This window comes from Vombatus ursinus, unplaced genomic scaffold, assembly GCF_900497805.2.
Source record: "Vombatus ursinus unplaced genomic scaffold, bare-nosed wombat genome assembly UNPS02014773.1, whole genome shotgun sequence".
NCBI lineage: Eukaryota > Metazoa > Chordata > Mammalia > Diprotodontia > Vombatidae > Vombatus > Vombatus ursinus.
Window position 1 is genome coordinate 15531560 of NW_020954551.1, and position 27941 is coordinate 15559500.

Here is a 27941-nt window from a genome sequence, read left to right on the forward strand (position 1 = left end):
TCAATGTATATAAGGTATGATTTATTAATAAATAGTACGACATACTCAGTGATAATTGTTCAAACATTAAGTTCTATTACAGAACATCAGTGAGCTTCTGGCTTCAACACTGTGCATACTGACTACCATGGCACAGCAAATAGACACATAAAAATGTTTTCCACTTTCATGCACAGATGTTAAGCTGAAACACTTTGTAAAACATCGTGGACAATATGATCCTTTTACAATACTTAATATTCATTATTCATTTTGACAGTCAAAATCAAATGAATATCCATTCAAACAGGAAACATCCTAAATTCAATATGTTATAGGTAGCTAACTCTTCACACAGGTTATATTTATCTGACTTACAAAATGGCATTTAATGTCTTAATTTTCTTTAAGGACATTCTTTTGCATATATGGTTATTCAACTGAAAGCTAAAGATTTACACCATCTGACCACCCTAAAATCTTCATGTACAAGAAGATGGCCTTTGCCTTCTAAACAGAAACAGGAGCAGTACAATCAGTCAGAATCTCTCTTTCCAAGCTTCTTTAGCCATATATTAATGAAAACTCACAAACACCATCCCCCAAATTCTGGCTTGGAGGGTCAGTTCTGAAGTAAGAAAGAGTGATCCATTATAAAAGTCAAATTCTATGAACACTAATACTAAAAGGGACATCAATTAGGTTATTCTGAGCATCCACATAGAGCACAATATTGCAGTAGATTTCAATCCTCTTTTAGATGTACATTTATTGTTATTAAGTAGTAAAATGAAGTTTGAACAGTACAGTCTGTGGCGTCGTAACATCAGCAACAGCAAGCTCTTGTCCATCCACAAGGCCCAACTCTAAAATGGGGAAAAATCAGAATTAATTCAAGCTAATATTTCAGCAAAAATTTCAAATACATACAATATGAAAGTACCATAAGGTTCAATAATCCAGAGGAACTAGCGGAAATAAACTTGAGTTCATTCTCTATAGTTATAAATGTCTTTGCAAATAAGGCTTTAGGTTATCGTAAGACCTGTAAAATTCATCCTCAAAGAAAGTAGCTTCATAAGCAAAACACTGTAAAGGTGCTTCATAAACCTTAAAGGACTATGTACATGTCTATTATTAAAAAACATTTCAATGTATTAGTGAAATGTCTTTATTTAAAATACCTTTTAATGTCTTAGAAAGATTTGGCCTTGTTCGTTCTTCAATGGAAGTTATTGTCTAAAAATATAAAAACAAATTTTATTTAAAATTCAAAAACACAAATTCTTCAGTAGTTCCTAATGAAAGTACAAGGAGTAGGGATCCATCACCTGTAAGTAAAGCGTTCTGTTCTTTCCCTCTAATGTGGCTGTGATGGCTGGAGATTTCATCTGTCTGTAAAACAAGAAGGAAATATTATCTTAAGAACAACTTTTTAAAAATGCAGAATGCCTCAAATGCATAAAACGGTTTCAAACTCCCCAAAAGTTTATACTTACAATGAGGCATTATTAATTAGATAATCCAAAACCTCTTGCAGTTTAGCTGATGGAGGAAACTGGATATTTTGAGGAAGCTGGCTGCAAGCTGGGCAATTCTCCTATAAGCAGAAATACAATGACAATGATGGCTAATATTTACTGTGTTTTTTTATACACAGCATCTCATCTGAAGTAGATGTTATTACGATTCCCACTTTACAGATGAGGAAATTAAGGCAAACAGAGGTGAAGTGACTTTCCCAGAGTCACATGGCTAATAAGTGTCAGAGGCAGGATTTGAACCCAGGTGTCCCTGACTCCAAGTCCAGCACACTGTCCACTGCACCAAGCTGCCTCTCATAAAAACCATTCCTGGTATCATGCCAATCATACCAATCGGTTAAAAATTCTTCCGAAGGCTAAATTACCATGCAAACATTCTGAAACAGTCTAGCATTCCAATCTAAAATAAAAATCAAGCTAATTTGCTTGAAAATATTTATGTCTCAGCAAAGCAGTTCTCTGGTTGCCAGTTTATCAGAACCAATGCTTGACTGGTAAGATATTTCACATGCAGTGGTACATAAGGCCAGGTGAGGCAGAGAAAATAAAGGGACAAGTCTGGCAAAGTTAAACCATGAACAATCTCACTCTTTTATGATTTTAAGCAAACACTGATACTTTAAAATCAAAGTATGCACTGCAATAACTGTTCATCAGTAGTCATACTAACCTTTCTTTCTGCTTCAAATGTGTATGTGTACAGTCCATCTACATCATTAAATACCAAGTAATTATTAAGGGGAATATATGCACTGTAATGAAAAACATGTTTATGTTTATGTCATATAGCCACTTTGAAATGTGTGTGTGTATATATATATATATATATATATATGTTTATGAAAAAGTAAACACATTACCTTGTAGCTATTTTAAAAACCTCAGTGGCACACACAGCTGGAAAAAGGAAAAAACACAATTGCTTTGTTCTATGGATTTTGATCACTTAAAATCAAAGTGAGCAACTTATATTTGGCTAGTACTAAGGAAAGATTACTCTAACATTTTATTAATGGAAAAGAAAAACTGCCCATTTCTAATAAAACACAACTCCTAATGAAAAAAACTTAACTGTCAAAAGGTTACTTTATATTGTATTATGTAATCCAGGCTGCCTTTTTTTTTTTAACCCTTTCGGCCAGAATGAGTCTAGCAGTAATGCTAAGTACCCTGTCAGTGTGAGAAAAAAATAGAATCGACACTATAGTAACACCTTGTATTTACATAGTTTCCACTTACAATGAACTCACATCTAGCACATGCTCTGACATAAGCCACTATTTTTAAGGTCCTTATGTCACAATCAAAAAGGTACCAAACCCCTTAAATGACTGTAGAAAATTCTACTCAAGTCATTTCATCCTAGAATCTGTACTTTCATCCTTCTGGGGACTCCCTGCACTGACCCCACCTCTGACAAACCCCCTAGGCCCCAGGCGGACCGTCACTGAAGGGGGCTCTGGCTGAGATTCATTCCTCTGCAGCTGCCCTGCTGATAAGCTCCTGAAGATAGGCAGATACTCACTTAATTATGAAACAAAAGATGCCGAGAAAGAGAGCCACATTCAAAGAGTGGCCTTGCTCCTCACCTGCAATGACAGCATTTGTGGAAGCCACAGCCGGAATGATTCTCTTTACAACCCCTAGACAAAAAGAGAACAGACACTTGGACACTTCCAGTAAGAGGTCAACCTTGAGAATCTGGTTAGAAACATGACTCTTAGATCTTAGGCTACATTCTTGTGAATCTACTCAATATTTTAATCTCTCAATCTGTTTTACAGATGCCAGCGGTAAAAGGACACACTAGAATTCTAAACAAAACTTCTTATATAACTCTATAAAATGTATGCAACAAGGCTTATTCCTGAAATAATATATTTATCAAACAATTTGTTAGGTACCTATAACATACCAGGTATTTGGATAATTGTTTGTATAAATTTAAATTACACCAAATTATTTATCAACACCATTATCTGGATGAGTAGATCAGATATTAATACAAATGTGTATTTTAAAAGTCACTTGGCTTGCTTCCAAATACAGCTGATCCTTCTCACCTTCCAATCTTAGCTGCCTACTTAACAATACAGCAGAAGTCAATGGAAAGAGGCCTTGTAGTCAGACTTTGACTATATAATCTTGGGCAAGTTAATCTCTCTGATGCCATTTCCTCAGTTGGAAGAAAAGGATCACAAACTCTCAGTATCTATATCATAGAGCTATTTCAAGAATCAAATATGTGTGCAGTCTTTTGTTAACCATAAAGCACTGTATATGTATAAGTCATTATTAATCATAGATTAGAAACTACTTGGATTAGATAAAGATAATTCAGTTTTTAATGAGCCTTATTATCAATATAGCATTTACATTCTTATGGTATTCATAAAAATGAGACAGTAGATAACCTGCTCTTTATTAACCATTTCAGGTAGCTAGCAAACTCAGGACTGCTTCCTTGGCTTTCCCTATGGAGTTAGGGAATCCAAAGACCCTTTCTAAATCTTCATTTAACTTGATTTCTCTGCAGCTTCTGACACTGTCAATCACCTCCTGTTTCCTCTCTCCTCAGATGACTTCCAGGAAACTGCTTTCTGGTTTCTCCTGGTACCTGTGTGTGACTGTTTCATTTGGGATCATCATCCATTATGACCCATAAGAATTGGTCTGCCCATACTTAACATCTTAGGGCTTGGTTCTAGGACCTCTTCTCTATTTTCTACTATACTCTCATCAGATGTCATGAGTCCAATCATCTATGTAGAAGACTCCCAAGAGTGTCCACCCAGCCTTCATCTCTGGAATGCCAACCCTGAATCACAAACTGGCTGCTCAACATTTCACCTGAATGCCCCATTAGCATCTCAAACTCACTAAGTCCTAAGGGAATCCACTATCTTGCCTCCTTCAGAAGGGTTCCTCCCTGAATCTGTTGATAGCATCACTCTTTCTAGATTCATGTCTTGGGAGTCCTTTTTGACTCTTTCCTCTCCCTCACTCCTCACATCTCACCACTTGCTAAATCACATCAATTCTACCTTGTGGCTACTTCTTGCCTCCCCCCTGGACTATTTCAATAGCCTCTAAATTCACTCTCCAATCAATCTTCAGAAAAGTCAACTTAATATTACTAAGATATTTAAGGCTGACCATGTCACTCAGGAATGTCCAGTGGCTCCCTAGGTGGTACAGTAGATATAACATTTGGCCTGGAGTCAGGAAGACCTGAATGCAAATCCAGCCTCAGACACTAGCTGTATGACCTTGGGCAAATCACTTAAATCTGTCTGCCTCTGTTTCCTCAACTGTAAAATGAGGATAATAATAGCACCTACATCCCAGGGTTGTTGTGAAGGTCTAATGAGATAATAATTGTAAAATGTTTAGCACAATGACTGGCAATTTTCTCTAGCATAAAATACAAAATCCTCAGTCTGGCATTTAAATCCCTCCATGATGGGGCTCCCAACCACCTGACCATACACATTCCATGATACTCCCCTACAAGAGACTCTGTCTACTGCAGTCAAACTGGTCTGCTGGCTGTCCATTAAAGCCGACATCCCACCTCCCATGTCCATGCCTTTGCATAGATGTCTCATGTTTGAATGTATTCCTGCCCTCTTTGAAGGCATCACCACCTGCCAGTTACAACCTCCTAAATGAAGCCTTTCTTGATTCCTTCCACCTGTTAGTGCCCTCTCCCTCCTAAAATGATTTTGCATTCACTCATCTACATACTTGTTCCAACCCCCTCCCCCATCATGTCAGCTCCTTGTTTCCTACTAGTCCTTGGATATACCTAGCGGGATTTGCATATTAAAGGCTCTTAATAAATGTTTGTCAAAATGAATTCAGCTAGATCCTCACTGAAATTCTCATGGCTGTTTTACTGAGCCCAAGTGAAAGGACAATGGGTCCAAGGTCCCTTCATCCATGATTACCTAACAACTCACTAGCTTACCTTGGGTTAGCCTATAGGTAACACCCCTAATATTAAATTGTGATGCTCTCTCTAGTGATTTTTGGAAAATCCACTGAATATGATCTGGATCATCTCCATCCAACGTAACTCCCTCTAGAAAAAAAAAGGACATAAATACAAAAAAAACATTAATTTTCCAGAAATAAGAATTCAAAACATATTTAACATCACCAAAATGAATTTATGACTCAACAAAATTGAAGATGTGTTTTGTTTATTATTTTAGAATTCTCAAATTGAGCTTTTTACCTCCAAAAGGCTGTTCTTTGGGCCACTGTAATATTCTTGCATACTCAATACAATGTTCTGGGAGCCTGGGCATAGATGCAATGGTACACATGGGGAAATTAACCTAAAACCAAAAACAACTGCATTCAGCTGAGGGTTGTAAAGGGTGCCCCTTTTCCCTTTTAAATATAGCTGTAGAAGAACATATCTCTCCTTGACTAAATTGTTATGTCTGAAAAACTCCATCTTTATATTATCTGATTTATAAAAATTTACCTTAGTGTATTACTTATGCAGCTAAAACATTTTAAATCATTTTCTAAAATACGCTAAGAATAACAGAGCACTTGGTCAGCCTAAAACAGTATGTTTGGCAATAAGCTATAAAATGGAGCTTTATGGGGCAGGTAGGTGGCGCAGTGAATAGAGCACGGGTGCTGGATTCAGGAGGACCTGAGCTCAAATCTGGCCTCAGACACGTAAGACTTACTAGCTGTGTGGCCCTGGGCAAGTCACTTAACCCCCTAGTCGCCCCCCCCCCCAAATGGAGCTTTATAAATTTTATTTTCACTGGTTAAACAGAGAATTACTGAGAAGATTCTCAAACACAACCATCCTATTCCCATAAATTTTAAATTAGAATGTTTTAAAAAAATGTAAATTTTTGACAGAAAAAATTAGCAACAAGTATCAGCTGACATAAGTTGTTAAACCTCAGCTCCAAATCCTAATTAAGTATTAAGTAACCGAGATTTTGTGATTAAATGGCATAACCTTGTGTTAAGTTAATGCCTGCTGCTGGTATCTAATCAACACTTGCAGAACTAAAAGGAACAGTTAATTATATCTTCATTTCAACATGTGTAGAAGAAAAGTTCTCTTTGGTGAACTTTGTGGGTGAATTAGGTAAATCATTCTTTTTCTGAGTGATAGAAAAAGAAATTGTTTGAAAAGCACTTAATATGAAATTTCTTTTCTGCCCTGGAGAAGGACAGTACAAATGAACAAGTGATCATATAGCAATGTATGGGAGAAAATCCAAAAGCACTCAAAGACCACATGGAGCCTCTGGCTTAACTAAATGTCTCCAATTCAAGGCACTGAGGGGTCAATCTATAACCAAATAAGGAAGGAACATGAGAGACTGGATCTTCTTGTTTTGGAGCAGGACACCTCAACCTGGGGGGGGCCTGTAGATGAAAACAATGGTAGAATCAAGGACTAAGTCAAGTTAATTAGAATAGGCTAGTAAGCTACAAAGCCCAATACTCTATCCCACAGAGACAGATTACATATTTGGGATTACTTTATTTCTCTATATTATTCTTTTCTCACACGAATAAATAAGAGCACTGCCGGTCTTAAGTGTGTCACACATGCTTTAGAAGGGAAAGAGAGGATAAGTATTGGAGCAAAGACACAAGCAGTCAGAGCCTGGAGTTCAACAGATTCTACGAACCCAAGGAATCAAACATGATCAGATCAGCACTGGGAATCACTAATAACAAAACCATTGTTAAATTGAACTACAAAAATCCTGGCGGCCAAACAGAACTCCAGAATCTGGTCTGACCACACCTGGTTCAACCTGTACCTGACCAAGAATTGCTAAATCACCAAGAGAACACTGAGTCTTTGCCTAAAGTTTTCCAGTGAGAGAAAGCCAATTCTCCCCCCACCCCCAATTCCTTCCTTCACTCAGTGTTGGCAAGTTTTTTACTCATTTATTGAAATCGGCTTCTTTGTAACTTCTCCTCATGCTCCTACTTTTGACTCCCCTAGGGCCAAGCAGAACAAGTCTAATCTCTCTGATGTATGACAGTCCTTTCAAGTACAGACAGTTCTCATTTTACATAAGTGGACCATTCCCCAGACTTCTACATAAAGCAATCTTACATAAGGTAAATTGGCCCACAGGCAAAAGAAAGGGAAGGAGAAAGGGAGGCAGGCAGGGGGCCATGTTCTCGTGAAGGGAGGGTGGCCACAACAGACTTTAAGGACATGTGGGGGCCAGGGACAGACACATGGTATCCAACCACAGACAGATGGAAAAGACATTTTGGGGCTGGACATCTGGGCAAGTGGGCAGAGTGAGGCAGAGGTCTTCTCTCTCTGCACTGCAGTCTCTGTGCTGGAGATCTCAAACCAAGTCTCCAATCTGGTAGTGGTGGCCCCCTCTCCTACCTTCCATTCTGCTTTCACTTTTTTTTTTTTTAAGGGTTTGTCTGTTTTTTTTTCTCTCCTGGTGGGAGGTTGGGCATAGAGTGCCAAGCTGAGGGCCAGAAGAAGAGAGAGCACAGTACTGTACAGTAAAGTTAACATAGGTGTTTTCTGGAATGTGCATTTATTTCAGAATTCTTTATGTAAAGTTGAATTTGCATAATGTGACAACTATCTGTACTCAGTAACTGTATCACATCTCCACAAAGTCCTCAACTTTCCAGGTTAAACTTCTCTAGTTTCAACAGCTGTTTATATAGCCCAATCCCTACCATCTTGAAGGTCCCTCTTCTTTAAGTTCTCCCCAAAATGTGGTGTCCAGAATTAAACCCAGTTCCCTGAATGTAGTCTGACCAAGGTAGAGTAGTCAAAGACCCTCACCTCTCTCTTTTTGGACACTGTGCCTTTCTGAAGGCAGCCTAGGATAGGCTCTTCTGGCCATTAGGTCATGTAGTAGATTCAGAGTTAGTGTATCCTAGGAATGCTGAGGGAAAATTATAAATTATTTAACCCCTTGAGGAAACCGAGGCCCCTCAATGGGACATTCCTAACCAAGTCTCTCTTATCTCCCAAGTTCCCCATTCTGTTTACATGGCATGAGCTCACCCCTAACTCCTACCCAAGCATACAAGAATGAGTTAATAATATGTTATGAGCATAACAAGGACAAACATGTTTAGTATATGTTAATTTCTTTTTCCAAATTATATCTAGTAGGCCCTAAAACATGTTAATTAAAACTTAATTCTCTTCAACAGTCTGTAAAACAAATTACCTGTGGTGGATAAAGTTCCAGTGTACATTCAATACAAGCTGTCATTCCAGGTAGAATAACCCTAGCATTTCCTTTAAAACCTTCTGTTCCCCCATCTATCAAAGGAATAATGGAACTTGGATCTAATACACCATCTTCATAATTTAGAAGTGATATCTAGAAGAACATAAAACAACTATAAAAACAGAATTAATGACAAAATTATCCCAGGCCCTTCAAGGTAACATTTTGTGGGGTGGGGGGAAAAGAGGGAAGGAAGCTGTTTTAAAGTGCGTTTTATTAATGAAAGTGGAATCAGATATTACCATACTGGTCTGAATATATGCTATCATTAAACACAGGCCTCACCTTTAAAAGTGAAATTTCTCTAAAAAGAAAAATAGAACTAGGGATTCACTAAAAAATTTAAATTACCGTATTAATAATACACATGTGCTTGTAGTTTTTTTTTAACACATTTCTTTCAATTAAAATAAGGGTGTTTTATTCATTTTTATCATAATTCTCAGTAATTAGATTTATCATTGGGAGATAGCATGATGCAGAAGAAAGAACATGGAATCTGAAGTCCGGAGACCTGAGTTTGAAGCCTGGGACTCTCCCACTTACTAGCTGTGTGGCCTTGTGCACATCATCTAACTTCGGTGGAATTCAGCTTCCTGTGAAAGGAGGAAGCTGGGCCGGACCTCCTCTAGGCTGATGTCCTTTTATCTCTAAGTCTATGGTCCCAAGAGCTTTGTTATCCAAGAGGTCAATTATAGGCAACACTCTGGTTTTGTGTAAGTCAGATTTGGAGGAAAAGTCTGGGTACAGTCAGACAATTCAATAACCTTCTTCACCCATAATCAGAAAGGCTTCCACTAACTCATCTCCTCCCCACAGAGCAGTGAGTTATAACTACTTAATTCAAAACTAAGCAGCAAAGTAGCCTTGAGTTTTCTTAATGACCACCACACAATGTAACTCTAATTTACTTGATGCCCAATTATCAAGAACTTAAGAGAAACCAGAGAAAATATGAAAGTATTTACCAGCATGCCATTTATCCATCTTCTAGCAATAATGGAGTCCAGACCACATACAATGATATGAAATTCTAAGAAAAAATGATGGTGTTTTAGTTTAAAAAAAATTAAAAGGAAGCCAACTTCTTCATCCCCATCCCTCCTGAACCTGCACACTGCTCCAGGACCCTGGGCTCTCATTGCTGAATTTTTACAATCGTGCCCAGAACCAAACATTCAGATGTCACTTTCTGGTTATTTCCAGTCTCAACCCTTTCAAGCACCCCTTTATGTGCTGCCTTCTCCAGTTAGAATATAAGCTCCTAGGGCAGTCTTACCTCTGCTTATATTTATATCCCCACCTTACAGCACCAGGACTGGTACTTAGTATGCACTTAATGATTTTTCATTCATTTATAAAATGTAAATAGTTCAAATTTACACAGGATGGCATATTTTATCAATATGTAGAAATGTCAATTTTAAAATCCAATCTTTTAACTCCAGTTGTGCTGAATGCAGCGAGGTGAAATTTAGCCTTTAAACATCAGCACTTTTTCTTCTCTTTTTACTACATCATCAAGGGTTGTCAATGTCCCAATTTAGAAAAAGAAATAGAAGATACTATTAATTAGCATTCAAAGAGTTAATCATCTCTATAAAGAAAAAAATAAGCTAACTTTAAAACAAGGGCTTAGTAAACATTTACTGTAAAATTATGAGATTTCAAGTGAAAACTTACGTCTATAGAAAGTATCATCAAAATTCTGAATCTTGTTGAAATGTCTGAATGTAAGTAAAGGAACTAAAATGTGTGTATGTGTATATATATGAATAAGAGAGACAGACATACTCAAAATTTAGTTATAAGTCACCAGCATTCAAAGCAACTGAACTCATAAGACATTTGACAAATCAGACAAGTTAGCATATCATTTATTTACACACTTTAGATTTGAACAATTGTTGAAAAGCTAATGCCAACCATGAGGTGCTACTAGGGTTTTGGGGGAAGGGGAGACTAAGGAGTCATCTCATTTGTCTGCTGTGTAAAGAGCCTTTTTATTTATAACTACATGCCAGTTATAAATAAAATGGCTCTTTACACAGCAAACATATTTTTCATCTATCAGCTGAGTAGTTCTATTAAGTCAGCTATTAAGTCATATTAAGAAAGATGAACAGTTTTGGTCCCAGAGTACAGATTACCAAACACTTCCATGCTCTCATTAGAGCGATAGATTTCATAAGCAGAATGCTCCCTATATACACTGTGAGATACCTAGCTCACCTCCTCTCTAAAAACTTCCCTAAGCAATGTACTCTGCAATCAGCCTTCCTTCCACCGGATTGAGGATCATCTATTTAGAGCTAAATTGGACTTTGGTGGGAATCTAGGCTAACTCCTCTGATTTCACAAATGAAGAAACACAAATCTGGAGAGAAAGCCTCCCGTGGCCAAAGACGGACTAGAACCAAGAACCGATGGCAGGTCTTCTGAAGGTCTTCTGACTCCAAAGTCAGTGTCTTTCTCACTGTCTCACACTGGCAAGGAATTACAGAATATCTCCTAACAATCTTTTACCAATGTCTTCAGCTGTGACATTCGCTAGGTGACATCTTCCTGTGTCAGCTCCTGGGCAGAACACTGCTCGACACTCACGCCTTCCACAGCACTGACACAATGCCTCGTGCTGCCACACTGAGATGCTGGCTTGACCTCAAGTCCTGTGTGTTTCCTCATGTCATTTCTATGCTCGGTAAGAAAAAGAATTCTTCAGGTTTCTTATATACCTCTTTTCAGGATTAGGCTCATCTGACCCCGTCCAATGAGCAATGAAATGGCCTGCCCTCAGGGACACCTAGTCTCATGGCTCTGGATGTAGAGCTTGCACAGTGATGACATTAAGGAACTTTCTGACTCTCACGATTCTAAAACAAGTAGAAAAGCTATGATAAAAACACTCTGAGATATAGAGTGGGTTCCTTTTCCCTACCAAAGTTCTAACTGAATGAATCAACTTGTCCCTGCTTTTTGTTCTGGAGGTTTTGCAATGGTTTTTGGCCAAAAGCAATAAAGGGCTGATCACATCTGAACAGAAAGTTAAGAGAACTTAACATACTTTCTCGTCAAAAGCCTTCTCCTCTTCTGGGGTGCCCACCCATGCCTTGAGCTCCAAGGCATCACTGTGGGATAAAGAGAAATTTTTTTAAAAATGAGATTTTTCTAATCATTTCAATTCAATGGAACATTGCCCATGCGGAAGTTGTTGCTTCCCTGCTCTATTAAGTTAACAACTGTTTAAGTCTTCAGAAAAATAAGCTGGTTTTGTCTGAATCCAAGGTTTAATAGTAGAGTGACACAGCAATCCAAGAATTCCATTTGAAGACATTAATAAGGAAACCTCTGGGTTGTCATATCTGGATCCTAGCATCAGTGTAAGCTGCATCCCTACTCCTAGTCCTAAGGCCAAACCAGGAAACATATCTGAAAACTGAAAATTACAACATAAGAATGTTCTAATAGCATAAAGTGGTGGCAGGATATGTAAATGTTAAGAAAACAGAAAGAATGAACAAAGTGTTATCTAAGTTAAGAAATTCTCTCCATCCAAAAGCGTAAGGCAAGAGAATCAAACGATGTCAAAATAGAGGGCAAGGGTGAAGAGTTTGCTTTCATGTACACATACAATACACTCTTTTTTAGCCAGATAGTAGTATTACACATCCATTGTGTTGTAAAGCGCTATACCAATCACTGAGAAAAGACTAAAGAGACAGTCCAAAGCTTCAGGGCACTTATCTTTTCCTAATTCTGTATTTCACTCTAATACTGTACATTTCACCACCAAAAAAAATCTATTTCTTAGTCAACATTGCCTATTCTTCCTGGGTTTTCTACTATCAGTAACTGAGAGTTGCTAAGCTGATGCATCAAAGTTCTGTCTTAATTAATGCCTCCTCCTGGTGTTTGAGGACCTGGTTGCAGTCACAGGCTGTGTCTGAGATCTTACAGCCTGCCTAGCCAAGGAAGGAAATGGCTGTTACCACAAAGCTGGCCACAGAAACAATGAAACCTACAAAAATACAAAATGGGTTAAGAGTCTAGACAGAAGAGCACATTCGCAAAGAAACATCAGAAAAAAGGCCAGAGGCAGTTAAGAATCACAATGTGTTTTCACCATCTTCAAACATTTAAGTTAATAGCAGATACCTCTTAATTTGAGATCTTTCAATAATTACCAACAAATTACCAACCACAGGAATGAAAGCTTACTGATCATATCGACATTCTCCCTCTGAATAAAAACAGAAAATGAAGCTGGAACTAAACAGAAGAATGGCTCAGAGAGTCTCCTTGGACAGGCAAATAAAGATCATAAAATGACAGATTTAGAGTTGTAAGGGACCTCAGATGTCATCTAATCCAATCCCCCCATTTTACTGATGAAGAAACTGAGGCTCAGAGATGAAAAGACTTGCCTAAAGTCATAACAGGTAGTAAGTTGCCAAAGGGGAACTGAAAGCCATTTCCTCTGACTCTAAACCTAGTACTCACTCTACTGCACCACACTGCACTTAGTTTGATTGGGGGTCCCAAGTCAACATGAAACATCTTTTCATGGGGAATGTGGTCATCTCACTTAAGAGTATTTATAAACTAACTATTAGGGGAAATATTAACTAGTATTCCAAAAATAAGCATAAAGACCACCAAGAAGATAAAAAATAAATCAAACATGCATTTATTAAGCAACAACTCAGCATCAGGCTCTGAGGATACAAACACAAAAAGCAGGTATTTGCTGCCCTCAAGGAACCTGCATTCTACTGAGGAAGACAATACGTACAACATAGTCCTAAGTTTATACAAAATAAATACAAGGTAACTTTGGGGGGGGGGGGGGGGAGAAGCACTCACAGGAGGAGGATAGGAAAGAGGGTTAATGCAGGTGGTCCGGAGCTGAGCTTTGAAGGAAAATAAGAACTCTAAAAAGGCAGAGAGACCAGTTAGGAGGCCATTACAACAGTCTAGTCAAGAGGTGATAAGGGCCTGAACTAGGGTGGTGGCCATGCTTCCAATGAAGAAAGGAGGCATATTTGAGAGAGGCTGCGAAGGCAGAACAGAGTTTGTAAGAGGTCTTGAGATTCAGTGATGTCAGTGGAAAAGCTGGAAAGGAAAGAAAATTGTTGTAAAAGCATCAAGTATGCCTGATAAAAGTCTAGCATCCAAAATAAACAGGGAATTGGCACAAATTTCTAAGGACATGAGCCATTACAAAGTAGGTAAGTGGTCAAATGATATGAAAAATTTTCAAAATAAATTAGAGAACCACAGAATTCCAGTGGGAAGAGACTTCAGTGACCATTTGTCCAATCCATACCTGAAAAATAATCCTACCTATAACAACTGACAAGTGGTATCAATACTATTTAAAGAACTTCCTTCGATGAGGAAGTGCATAACTCCCTTCCAAGCAGTCTTTCTGAATAGCTCTGGTAGGAAGGTTTTTCTTACCTCAATCTTCAATGTGCCTCTTTACAGTTCCCATGTGTTACTCTAAGTCCTGCCACTTTTATAGGAAAGCTCCTCTCTTATGTCCCAGGAGACTGCTCTTATTCAGGCTAAACACTATAGCTCTAAACTTTAACTGATTCTCCCAAGAAACATGTCCCAGGCTCGTCATCATCCTGCCTGACCTCCTCCAGACTCCTTTCAGCTTATCAACGAAATGTGGTGCCCACCACTAAACATTAATATTCTGGAAATGGTCTGACCAGGGCAAAGTACAACAAGACTATCACTTCCTCATTGCTGGAAAGGAAACCTCTTCAAGCAACTAAACGCAAAAACGTTCCAAATTACCAACAGAGAACAAAAATGAAAATAATCCTAACAGAATAATCCATAACAGAACCAGGAGAAGAATATAGACTACAATAACATTTAAAAAAAAAACCACTACAAGGCAAAAGAAATCACATCAAAAGCAACAGGTTAAAGGCAGAGGCAACAGAAAAAAAAAAAAGAAAAAAGTTTTCCTATTATAAGAGACTATTTTCCAAACTTCCTTTTCAATGATGATCAAAACTTAGTCAGTTATGGCCCAAAGCCATTGAAAAACCCCCAGAACAAAGAGTATTATCAAAGCTATTGATTCAAACTCTGACGGCCAAAGAAACTCAATGCCATACCTCAAAGTATTCATAATCTTTTTACCTTGTTTTCAAATCTTGAGCATCAAAATGTTCCTTGCTGTCATCACTACAGGTTGTGAAAGTGCTCTGGAACTAGGGCCAGGATACTCGGGATCACTAAGGACAGTTCATTTCCTGGCTTTTTGGACAGGGCCAGATTGACCCAATCCTAGAAGAGGTATATGAGTGAGTTGATCCAAAGAACTCTTATATCCAGCACAGAAGTTACATAAAGCACATACTATATAGGATGTGAGATCATCTAAACCAGGAGTAGGGAACCTGCAGCCTCAAGGCCACATGTGGCCTTCTAGGTCCTTGGGCACGGCCTTTTGACCGAGTCTAAGTTTTATAGAACAAATCCTTTTATTAAGGGGATTTGTTCTGTGAAGTTCGGATTCAATCAAAGGGCCATAGTTGAGAACCTTGAGGGCTATGTTGTGGCTCAAGGCTGCAGGTTCCCCATCCCTGACCTAAACAAATGTTTATTGAGTATTTCTGGGCCAGCATAAGGAACTAGCGCTAAGTGCTACGGATCTGACAAAGTCAGGACACCATTCCTGCCATTGGGAGCTCATGTAGTTTTGCAGAAAGAAAGAAATATATAAAATGTTCACAAAGCAAGAAATAGAACTCAAGACAATGATAAGAGAGAGATTACAAGACACCATGTAGTTCATGTTCAGGTGATACAGAAAGACACACATCTGGATTTGCAATCAGGAGCGCCAGACTTAGTTCCACCACTTGCTACCTGTTGCCTTAGGCAGGTTGCTCTATCTCTCTAGAACCAAGCATCCTTGGTCTAGAAAACTGAAGGGGGTGGCCGAGATGATATCTCAATTTCCTTCTGTCTCTAAATCTATGATCTTTTGATCCCACACCTGTCTAACCTTGGGCAAGTCACAGCTGAGGGCACTGGACCTCTGAGGTTCCTTCCAGTTCTAAAATGAGGATCTTAACGTTACTAACAGCACACTTCCTTCCTCTTGATAGAAGTGAGCAACTAAAGGTGCAGTTACATATTCTGTGAGTCCCCATCACTATATGAGGTTTTGCTTCATTTTTTCCCGTTTTAAGGAGTGTATGAGAGTATGACATAAAAAATGCATTAACATGATAGTAAAATGGATCCAGATTTTACAAACGAAAAATAGCAAAGATCGGTAGAGATTACTCAGAAATTTTGTAAGTGGTACATCATAAATGTTTTTTTCAAGAAGAAAACCCAAAGGCCAGTCACTGGCCATCATAACCACCACCAAAAACAAAACAAAATAAAACGATACTAAAGAGAATGAAGCTCTCTGACCAGATACACCAGATAGAAAATTACCTCCGGAGGAGTCAAATGTGCTTAAAAGGCAATAAAATAGGCATTTTTAAAGGTATCTTAAAGAGGGGAAGAGTTCAAAGAATGGAAAAGATAATGGATAGTATTTTTATATATGTGTGTATTAAGGGAAATCAGTAAGACATAAGCAAATGATCCATATATATATTCTCTCATCTCCATAAAAATCTTTATGAGACTATACACACATATGAAAGGAATCCTGGATGAAAACATAACAGATCTAGATATGCTCTCCTTGAACACTCCTCTTTAAAAATATTTCTTTCCCAGAATGTATTTCACTTGTAAGATTTTACAATTCATTTACATCAAAGATCTGTGTGAGGACAGATGCCACTTCTTAGTAGAAAGGACTCAGGAACTGCCAGTCAAACAAGATTCATCATCTCAAGCGCAGCCTTCGAGTAACGAGCTTTTATCCCCGCTCTCCACCTCCATGCCTATGCTGACCATCTAAAAGGAACAGCAGAGCTCGTGCTCCAGTAGCAGAGTCTTCCAAAATGGAAGGCCACCAGAAAACAAAGAGAAAACATCCAAGGAGGGCATTAGAAGAGGCCCACTCCACTCCATTTCAGGGCTTTAGCAGTTAACATTTTTTTAAAAAATTCTCTCTGTCGACCTACACAAAGGTCAAGATTCTTAGCAAAAATGGCATCTAACAAGCCATTTCAGTTTAAAATAAATGCATCAAAAGAATATTTCATAGCAAAAAGGATACGGAACTACAGCACAATTAGGGATCCTGTCGTTTATGAATTCCGCAGCAACTTCAGCTTTGGATCTTCCGACATCCTTAGGCCTGGAAAAACATACCGTTTAAAAAGCTCTAGTAAGTCACAATTACTGCCTACAGATGAAAACTCTTCCAGAGGATCTATTTAAATTCTCAAACATACCAGTAAATAATTGATTGCCGCCGCCACGCTTCCCACCCCAACCTTGAAGCCAATGGCAAAGATGTCCTTGACATGGGGAACTCCCCAGGGATGATGTCCCTCTGTAGCTCTCTTCAGGTCACTTGCCCAGAGTCACACAGTTAACAAGTGTAGCAGGCAGGCCCTGAACTCTTAATTTTCCAGACTCACAGGGGTGGCCTGCTAAAAACTACACCACGCTGTCTTGTCATTTAATGCTTTCCATTCCAACAGGATTTTAGCTACAATGAGTACTGTGAAAAATACATTAATGTCATAGCACTGAAATGAAAATGCCATGAGCTGAAGTGAATCAGTGCCCCAGCTCTGAGCAGTTTCTCCTGTCCGCAGTCTGAAAGCCTCTGACCACAATTCCTGGCTTTCCATCTTAGTACATCCTGTGCTTCCAAGCGAAGACGGTGCTCCACTGCTTGTCCCATAGCTTTCCCTGCCTCTGACACCGCAGTCCAAGCCCTCAGGCCCCTCCTCCTCCAGGATTGGGGGGGGGGGCTCCCTTTATTTAAAGACAGCTGAATCTCTGGCTCTTAACAGCCTCTAGGTGCCTCAGTTCCCTGCTCTACATGGGCACCTTCCTACCATGGGCATCTCCCAGGGTAGTAGCAAGAATAAGATGAGATCCCACTTGGCAAGTGCTTGCAAACCTCCAAGTGCCATATGAATGCTAGTCATTGAAGTCATTATCATCATTAGCCTCTTGGACCTTCCCCATAGGAAGGACAGCAGACACATGAATGTTTAATCAAAATAAACATGCCTGTGAGATTCTAATTATCACTCAGTTGGCATAATCTCATTATGCTGTTTCTGCACCTCCACAAAGATGACTAAGGTGACAAGGCCAAAAACAAGTTCTTAGGACATAACACATAAAAAATGCTATACCTTCTGAGGTACTACAGAAAAATGGCATTTTTGACTTTGGCTATATCAAATTCTATCCACCTCCAGGACAAAAAGTGCTGTGTGCTATTGTCCTGTCCCTCTATTCAAACAACTTCAAAGAACGGGAAAAACTGCCCAAAGATGATGCAGTAGATGCCCTTACCAGACTCCCAACCATGAGCCAGTTTCTAGACGTTCAAACAATCCTTTGGTTGGAACTAAGATCTCAAGAGATGTGTTATAGTACATTCTATGAACATAAAAAGATGATTCAAGTCACTTTCACCCCCATGGGCCTCAACTGCTGATCTGTGAAATGACAAGACTGACTAGAATGGTCTCTAGGGTACTAAGCTTCTCTTCCATAGTTTAAGTGGACTGTTAAGTAGACTAGGAAAAGTATTAGTTTCCAAAGGGTTTCTAAAGGTTGAGGAACCATTTTTAATGCATTATAATATGTTGTTGTTGATCTTTCGTTTTCCAAGAAGACTAATGACTTCCTGTGTTATTACAATGCAATCACAAAGGAATATTTCAAATTCCTAAAATTACAGAGGCTTTAGAAAGTTGAAAAGAATAGAAAGCCTTAAAACAAGCCATGACGCTTAGGTAATGGTCACTTCTATTAACTAAAAACTTTCTTCCATGGAAAAGATTGGTACATTTTTATATGTAATATTAATTTTCCCTGTTGCTTGTGCTCATTAAAAACTGTTTTCAACTTGCCAATTAGTGTTTCTTAAAGATTTACAGTAGAAAGACTTGTCATTACCTCTTTGTCAACAAAACCGTGTTCTAACTAAATATATTTCCTAAACCAAAGTACTGCTCTATGATGTGATGAAAAAAATGCTTACTCACAACTAAAAATACTGTAATCCAAATGTCTGACAGATTTCTACCCTATAACTATAGGGTTTTTAAGGCAACCTCCAAACAAAAATCCATCAAACTGGTAGATTCTGCTTGTTCAGGCAACCTTCTACTGCTATTACCCATGTGTCTATGCCTGGGAATAAAGGGGTTTCTCCCCCTTTCCCTTCACCTGAGTACTGAGGGGAACTGCCCCTATTTTCCATTCATCAATTTTGCATACTACCTCTTACAAATTAGTTGCTAAACAATGTTTGATTGGGTGAAAAAACAAAAACTATAAGGGAACCTTAGGATACTAAGGGCACAAGAGAAAAATAGGCAGTTACCTGAATGGTCTCAGCCAGATCTTGAATTGATTTAGTTATTTATTACTCAGTTCCACTCAGACCTTCCCTGTTTCATCCTCCAGGCCAGCCAGCTTGATCTTTTGAATCACTGACCTTCCTTAATAAGGCCTTTACTTTCTCCACACCTAATCCTTTCAGCAATCTTCATCACTGGCAAGGCAAGGTCCTTTTTCTGAACCACAAGATATACTTGTTCCCTTCAGGTCCAAACGCTGCCCCCAGGACTCTGCCCAGAGACAATGTCTTCACTGGCATCTTTGTTCTGAGGGCACTGCCTGGCAGCCCTTCACAGCTGTCTCTCCTCCAACCACTCAGCTGTTCCTACTTCTCATGTTTTCCTAATGAACTGGTTAAAACCAGTAGTCCTCACCTCAGTCAGGTCCTCTCAGGTTCTTTCATCCTCAGATTTTCCAGGCTCCTCTTAGCTAATAACCTCAAAATGTTGTACAATTCCATATTCACATTACCATACAGGGCTCAAAATCTCAGATCCCAGATTATTACCAGCACCACCTCTCCATGATCTCCTATCCCAAACAAACGATTCCTTTTCTCCTTTCACACCTAACTGCCAACACCTGCTCCAGGAAGCTTTCCCAGGCCCTTGTAAGCACTAACCTCACACAACATCAAGCCCCAGACCCTGCTGCAGCACTCTCTCCACCTTAGTAATACACAAACCATTTCTTCCACTGCACTGTCATTACATATAGGTGAGTCACATCAACTCCTTCGTAACTGCAGGGAATTGCATGCTTTTTCTCAACTTTGCATCTCATTTAGCATCTGGCACAGGGCTCAGTAGGAGGTTAAGGTTTGAAGTGCAATGAATTTACAAACAACTTCAGCTGGAAAAAGATCATAGCCACAACTCAACTGCAAATTAATTTATCTAACCTGTCAGGCCAAGAATATTCTGCATGTAAATCTGCACGTACATTAGTGGAACAGCTCATTACTGAGACAGATTTGCTTAAATGTATTCACTCTATTTTAAGCAGAATATCACCTTGAAAGTGGGTTTTTTTTCCTGCAAACTTTTCACCTGTAACCTAAAGTATTTTTATAGAAAGTATCATTATCCATACATCAATTTGTTTTTAAAAGAATCACTGAAATCAAACTTATGAATAAAAGTTTATAAAAGAGCATGAATCCTAAGAAATAAATAATTTAGGACAACACTTACCTAAACAAAAACTGCCTATTTAAGTTGGAAACATCTATGGTGTCCATGTCTATTACATGTATTTGTCTAAAACCAGACAATGCCTGTAGGAATAAAAAAAAAAATCCAAGTAAATAAAACAGTGGGGGATTGCCTGACTTTTAACCAAAGGGAATATTTCTCTCCCACTTTTCAGTGACCATTATTAGCCATCATAATACTGCCAATTCTGCCTCAGCAGTAATAAATTTTGGTTAAGACTGCAAGCTCTATCCAATGGTAGAAGATCCTAACAGCTCTCAGCAAGATTTACAAATTTTCATTCATGACTGAAAGGCCTAACATTAACTATCTAGTTCTAAATGCCAACACCCCAAATTTATGGGTCATAATCCAGAAACCTCGCTGACCAAATTTGTTTTAAAATGAAGTCCTTATTCACATTATAAAGTCATCTTTTTAAAAATCCTGCCTGATGGGATATTTGGCCTGGTGAAGATGAGAAGCAACTTTCTACTTCTGAATTACAATTTCTTTTGTATCTGCCTGCAGATTTAGGTAAAGCTCATAGCTGTCCACCTCTATAGAGAGGCAGGATGTCTAATTAGTCTTTTGGTAAAATGCTGCTAAAAGAAGTCCTGCTCCACACTTTACATAAATCAAGTCAACTTTCAACGTCCCACAGTTTTCTCAGAAAAACAGAGCCACTATATATCTTCACCAGGCAGAAGGTGCTGAGCCTGCTTCCACACTCCAGATGAAAGAATCATCCCCAAGAATGACACTTCATTGAAAATGTCTATCTTTACTAATTTGGACTAATATGTTTAAGCGATCACAATAAAACATTTAAAAATGTATTTAAAACAAAGAAATACTACAATCCTCAGACTCTAATTTTGTTTTTGTTTTAAATCAGGTTAACAAACAGAACGGAAATATATTTTATATGATTATCTCTAAAAATCAAGAGAAGAACAAATTCGTAAAAGGAAAATTTTCAAAAAACAAAATTCAATTCTCCCACTTGAAAAGCTTAGTCTTACATAAAAAATTGGTAGGTTAATCAGTACTGAAGTTATTAAAACTACTCTTAATTATATAGGTAAAATTTCTGTCTCATGAACTTCAGACATATAAATGAAGTTTCTTTAAATTATAATTAGTATTCAAAAGAAAAAAAAATTGGCAGATTATCACAGAATGGATGTGTATCAGAATGTATCATTTCTATAACTCTGTATTTGCAAATAACAGCTTCTTGAGAGAACTGAAGATGAATGAAAGGAAATTTCCCCTTTACCTAAATTCTACTTGGCCTTCAAGAATCACACTGCCTTCATAAATAAAGCTTTGCCTAACTACTGCTCAAACACACACATCGACCTGACATCCTACAATACTTTGTACTGGGGTGCTGCCCCTTTGGCAACTAACTGTGTACTATTTCTAGTTATGACGAATTTCAAATGTGTGTCTAATCTTCCTTAAGATAAGATAAGCCCCTTGAAGGCTGGACACTAGGGAGTATTTGTTTTGTACTGTTTATAGTGACTACTCGGTAATGAGCATATAAGAAATGTGCAAGCAATTGCATTTTTGCAATTTCCTTTAAAGATGAGTTTAAGGTTTATGGTTAATAAAATGCTGCTGGAAGTAAATACATATTTATACCTCCCTCTGCTATCTAATTCTATCTCTACCTCCACTATCCACTTCCACCACTCTGCATCCCACACAGACCTTGCAGCAGAAGGATTAATAAATCACAACAACAAACTCTTCAGGAGAACAGACTGACAGGAACTAGTAAACCTCTGCTTTTATGTTAATATAAATCATTGTTACTACTGATCACTAGACAAGACATACAGTAAGGTTTCACTAAATAGCACCCTTCCTTCAAGATGGAATTTATTAAAATGCAATTTTGCCAGGAGACTAAAAGGAGTGTTGGCAATTCCTGATTCAAAAAGACTCTACCTTCTCAATACAGCAGGGGATCTATGAAGTCATTGATGTGAATACTTCTTCTGATAATGCAATTACAACCTCTCCTCGTTGGCAACATTTTTTAAAAATTCTAAAGCCTAACCCTACCATCCCTAGTTCAGCAAAAACTTCACTGGAACCAGCACAAGCTTTTGCCAAAATAAGTCCAGTTTGGTTGGCAAAGCACTACCAAGAAATGCTATTTGATACTCACATCTACTGATTTTGAGGAGGAGATACTTGAGTTCAAATGTTACCAAAGTTCCCAATACATATTTTAATAACCTCTCAGAATTTAAACAGCTGAATTCAAGTAACAAAGAAAAAAGGAAAAATGATAATCAAATGCAATAAAGTTCCTGGGATTAGAAATGGGGGCTCTCAGAAAAATAAAGAAAATCAATTCATTACCAGATTTTTCAGGAGTTCACATCCTAATCCTCCTGCTCCAATGACTAGCACTTTACAAGTATCTAACAAAAACTGAAGAGACTGTAAAGAATAGAAAAGTACATTACAATATGGAGACAAAAGGTAAAATTTACATACCACGAAAGGCATAAAATTAAAGGTTCATAAAATTTTAATTGCTTTATGTTTGTGAAAAATAAAATGCTGGGTTATTTAAAAGCTCATACAAATATGTAAACAGTTTAGATGTATTCAGTAGTTGAAACTTAAATTCTAAACCTTTAATTTTTCTGATTGTTTTTCAGCTTTTTTCAAAATTTTCATTGATGAAATTTTAAAAAGGCATTTTAATTTTCCCTATCAAGTTTAATAAAGTGAAAAACTGTTACTAAGTTAGGCTTGCTTTCTTTTAATGCAGACATAGGGAAAGCAGCATGTTTATCACAGCTGAAATTAAACAATTTAATGGACACAAAAAAATACCCCAATAAATCTCAACAGGGACAGGAACAGGTATCGGACCTGTGATTTCACTGGCAGATCACTCCAGGGCGAAGAAATGTCCTCTACCAAAGCAGGTCAACACCTTCTCTGCAAATCGTATCCTTAAGATTAGCCTAGAACACTGAGAGCTTAACTGACTGGTGCCAGGTCACCCAGTACAAAGTGTCAGGGGCAGGGCTTGAACCCATACATTCCCGGCTTCTAGACCTGCGTTCTATCCATCAGACCACACTGCTTCTTGATCATTAAGTATTTAATAAGCCTTCAACATTTTAAAGTAAATTCCAAAGCTGAAAGTTATTTTTTCAAATGTAGAAACACAAAATCAACACCTGACAAGAGTTGGAGGCAATATTAAAGAAAAGACAAGCCTGTTAACAATAATAGTAATGATATTGGGTTCTAAAGGGTGAGCCTGTCTAAAAATTAGCTAAAGTATTATCTGGAAAATTATAATTAAAAAAGGTCTGAAATCCATATTATTTGAAATACAATTATCCTGTAGCAAAACACTAAAAAATAAATAACCCCATAATAACATATACATTAAATAGAAAGACATTCTCCAACACTTAAGAAAAAAATGTGAACACATATTCATTCCACCATTCTTTGAACTGTCAACAGCTGGAGAAAGAGAAATTCAAATTTGCGTTTTGTTTTTATGAACATACTTCGCTCTCAAAATTAAAAAAAAATCTCAACAAATACAAACATACACAAATGGTCCCCATTTTTCTCCCCCATCATACAATGAAACAAATAGTGAGAGGAAAAAAGCACAGGTAGAAAAAATTATTTCAAGTCATATCCCTTCCAGTTCTAAAATTCTGTGATTATGAGTCCAAATTACATTTCAATTCAAAATATTTAAGTGTCTATATGCCAAGTACTGATTTACATGATTTGTAAATGATTACACGATTTAGAGTTACTCTGTGCTCAATGGGAGTGTATGTTGCAAGTAAATATTCAATATTTTAAAAATGACATGTTACATGGTTATTTTCACTGAAATTCTAAATGACCTGTTAACTAGATTTTGAACAAGAAAAATAAGCTCTCCAAACTGATACAGCAACATAAGGATGAAACTGACAATTTAAGGTGTGGGTGGGGGTGTGTGTGTGTGTGTGTGTGTGTGTACCTATATACACATACGTTCTTAAAATCAGTTGCAAATATTTGGCTTTTTAATAGTTAAAGATTAAGATTAAAGATTTTAAGGTTTCTCTAAACACAGTGATTAGTATCACTCCTAAATCAGAGAACAAGTAAAACAGGTATTGGTTTTGTTATGATTTTGAAACAGAACTACAAGAGGAGTTATTTAAAATAAATACTTCTCACTTCAGTGCTTGGTTCGAAATCAGGGTGTGTGAATGGTCCAGATCGCTCGAGGAACTTCTTTACATGGTTCCAGCGACCGTCCCAGTCTCCAGTGTCCCCACACCCACCATCAACAGCCATTCTGCATAGAACACAGTAAATTGAGCTGCAAAAAAATCAGTATGAAAAAAACTGTACCTACAACTATTTATGTGATTTTCTTTTTACATTTGCAGGAAAACAATCTGCCCAAATACCATAAAAATATATTCCAAAAACACTTGACACTTTCAAAATTTAAGCTACTCAGTTCGTTAAAAGTTTAGAAACATCTCAGAAAGAATCTGTTCCTATTTCCATTTCATTCTACGAAATACTGTTATAGCATGTCTACATCCTCATTATTTGAAACTATGTTAATCAAACTTATGATCAAGCATTTTAGAAATCAGTCCACAGTCAGGCTTGATTTTTCTTAAACCCTGTAGGGCAATATAAAGAATCCAGTTTAGCCTTTGGGCTGTCAAGGAAACAAGTTCTTGTGATGTTGACAAAGAGGACATTTTGTAAGCTTTTCCAATTTGCTGAATTACTTCAAGAAATGACAAAGTTTTTAAAATAAAAACAGAAGTCATAATGATGCTTGAAATCACAATATTCATGCAACCTTTAAACGTATGAGTACTTTTCATTTTTAAATAAAGCTTCAAAAAATAATCAGCATAATATTTTCACTGAAAAAAAATTTACCTATCAATTTTTTAACAGCAACTTAAGTCAATGTGATGATGTATGAGTCAGGAATACCGAGATTTGAGTCCTACTTCTTAAACAGTAACTGTGTGACCATGAATTCACTGAAGCTCTCAAGGTCCCAGGCAACTCTCACATTTTAATTCAAAAAGAAGTTACGGACCTGACAATCAGTGGACTTTTCCACAACAGCAACCAAAAAATAAAAAAATAAAAATAAAAATCCAACCCCTCAATACATCCACGTGTTAATTTCCTGTCACCACTAAACACAGAAAAGAGTTTATTCAAAAAGGCTTCAAATTCTATCACGCATGGTCATAGTAGCTAAAGACTACTTTTCCAGCCCACAAATGATAGGGTTTTTATTTTTTTTTACATTCTTACAACTTGTTTCCAAATGCATGAACTAATTTTGCACATACAGTATGGATACATAAGGAAAAATTTGCATTTTGATGTTTTCAAAGAAAATGTTAAGGCTTAACTATACCTTTAATTATTTAAACTCACAAGTTTTGATGAAGAGAAATAGAGATAAGTTTGTAGCTGGTATATCATCTCACAAATACACCCAGTTTTTCCATCCTTTCCACAAGAGGAAAAATATACAGTTGGTTTAAAAGAAATACCTTGTTTAGAAGTGCAAGTTACTTAATTGTACTCAACAACTGATAAGAAACAGGGTGTGTATTCTAAGGGGAAAAAAATCTGAAACCATTTGCCTTCCTTTTGTAGCCACATATTTTCAAAAGCCTTCTTAAACCATGTTTTACTTTGTATTTTGTTAAAAGTTTAAAAAAAAATCTAACTTCCAATTTTAACAGGTTTGGAAGTCTTGCCACCTCGGGGCGGGGGAGGGGATCTGCATTCAGATACAGTGGAACTGCCACTGAAGTAAGAGGGGAGAGACCAGGTCTCAGGTTGGCCAATAACTTCTTGTATGACCTCGGACAAGTCACTTCGATATAGTGTGCTTTAACCACTTCATCTCTAAGAGGAGAAGGTGAGCCTAAGTGACTTCTTGGGTCACTTCCAGCTCTGTGAATCTGAAACTAGTATAACCAGCCAAGCATAACTGGAAAGAACTCTGGGTTTGTGGTTAGAAGACCTTACCTACGGGACCTTGGGGCACTGAGGCGTACCGTGATCCTCCCAGGTATCATGCCCCGCCACCCCCGACCCCAAATTACCTCGAACACATTTTGCATCTATTTATCTTTGCATGTGCTTTTCCCCCCAAATAGAACATAAGCTTCTTGAGGGAAAGGACTCATTATGTTTGTGTGTACTGTTTCCTTATCCCTTAGGAAGAGAGCCTGACACAGAGGAGACACAACGGAGAAGTCATTTCCCAGCTGCGTCTCCCCTTCGTCCGAGCCGGGATCTTTCCAGCTCTGAACCTAGAACCCCGGCCCCTAGACAGGCTTTCTCCGGGGCCAGGCCCAGTGACTGAGCTAAAGCAAAGCGTTCTCGGTCGGGGAAGAGGCAGAGAAGAGGGAGGCGAACAAAGAGCGCTGCAGACGCGGCCGGCGGCCCCTCCGGAGGGACGGCCGCCCCGTCCTCTAAGAGGGGGGCAGGCGGGGACAGGCCGGCCGGGTGACCTCTAAGGTCCCTTCCAGCTCTGGCTTTTGAGGTGGCCACACGGACGGGCTTCGCGGCCTGGCACACCCTCTTCCTCCCCCAACCCAAAGATCCGTAGGGTGGGGGGCTTCGCATGCGGGGGAGAATGGAGAGAAGAGGAGAGAGGCGAGAGGCGAAGGGGCCGGTTAGCGGAAGGGGGGAGAGAAGGGGGAGGGGCACAGCGGGAGGGGGAGAGAAGGACGGGGAGGAGGGGGCAGCAGGGGGGTGCCTGGGGGCGGGGCTGGCTGGCGCGCCCGCGGGCGGCGGGGGCAGGGCGGGGACCCCGGGCCCCCCGCCTCCCGGGCCCGGCCCTGCCCGCCCCGCCCCCGGCAACACTAACTTCTCCGCCAGCAGCTCCTCTACTCTCCTTCTTTTCTTCTCCCTAAAAGAAAGAGAGAATAAAAGAAGGGTCAGCGTTCCTCCGCCGCGCACCGGGCACCGCGAGGGGAGGGCAGCGGGGGAAGAGTCGGGGGAGGCCCGGGGGTCGGCGGCGCCGCTCGCTCCCTCCCTCCCTCCCGGCCCGGCCTGGCCCAGCCCGGCTCTTCCGGCGATCCCCGATACTTACGGCTCCTCGCCATCCGCCATATTGTTTCTCCCCCTCTTCCCACAAGGCACCGCGGCAGCCCCTCCCGCCCCGGCGCGGTTCCGCGGCGGGAGGAGGAGGCGGCGGAGAGGGGGGACGGAGGCCAGGACGGAGAAGCGCTGGGCGCAGGCGCGAGGACGGAAAAGCGTAAGGGCAGAGGGTAAAGGGCAGGAGGCAGAGGGCGGGGCCTAGGACGCACCGCCTCCCTCCGCTTCCTCTCCTCCCCCAACCCCCACCCGCG

General features: G+C 39.0%; 1 protein-coding gene and 1 long non-coding RNA gene across 5 annotated transcripts; both read right to left on the minus strand.

Annotated features, from left to right (window-relative positions):
- UBA3 (ubiquitin like modifier activating enzyme 3) lies at window positions 1–27776 on the minus strand. 4 transcript variants are annotated; one of them, XM_027863735.1, is made up of 18 exons: window positions 27683–27769; window positions 27458–27499; window positions 24763–24883; window positions 22909–22989; window positions 20527–20609; window positions 17016–17096; window positions 10484–10527; window positions 9769–9833; window positions 8738–8893; window positions 5764–5866; window positions 5494–5607; window positions 3113–3166; window positions 2384–2420; window positions 2194–2275; window positions 1479–1579; window positions 1311–1374; window positions 1164–1218; window positions 1–845 (listed from the first exon to the last, which is right to left on the minus strand). In XM_027863735.1, the coding sequence occupies exons 1-18, from the start codon at window positions 27700–27702 to the stop codon at window positions 757–759; spliced, it is 1392 nt and encodes a 463-aa protein (XP_027719536.1). In that variant the 5' UTR covers window positions 27703–27769; the 3' UTR covers window positions 1–756. The 4 variants fall into 4 exon arrangements, with proteins under 4 accessions (XP_027719536.1, XP_027719537.1, XP_027719539.1 ...); XM_027863736.1 differs by lacking the exon at window positions 27458–27499 and having other exon boundaries at window positions 27683–27776; XM_027863738.1 differs by lacking the exons at window positions 27458–27499; window positions 27683–27769 and adding an exon at window positions 26688–26746 and having other exon boundaries at window positions 24763–24907.
- LOC114044337 lies at window positions 10544–17005 on the minus strand. Its single transcript, XR_003569214.1, has 3 exons — window positions 16605–17005; window positions 14963–15109; window positions 10544–11928 (listed from the first exon to the last, which is right to left on the minus strand). It is a non-coding gene; the product is annotated as an uncharacterized LOC114044337 (long non-coding RNA).
- Window positions 27777–27941: the final 165 nt, after the last annotated feature.

Bases quoted from the DNA above. Each gene is read 5' to 3' on its own strand.
- UBA3 (XM_027863738.1), bottom strand. From the start codon at position 26,746: ATGTTCTATTTGGGGGGAAAAGCACATGCAAAGATAAATAGATGCAAA. The intron at 20,610-22,908 runs GTAATGAATTGA...TTATTCCTACAG, and splicing joins GTGAACTCCTGAAAAATCTG to GCATTGTCTGGTTTTAGACA. The intron at 1,219-1,310 runs GTGATGGATCCC...TTATATTTTTAG, and splicing joins ACAGAACGCTTTACTTACAG to ACAATAACTTCCATTGAAGA.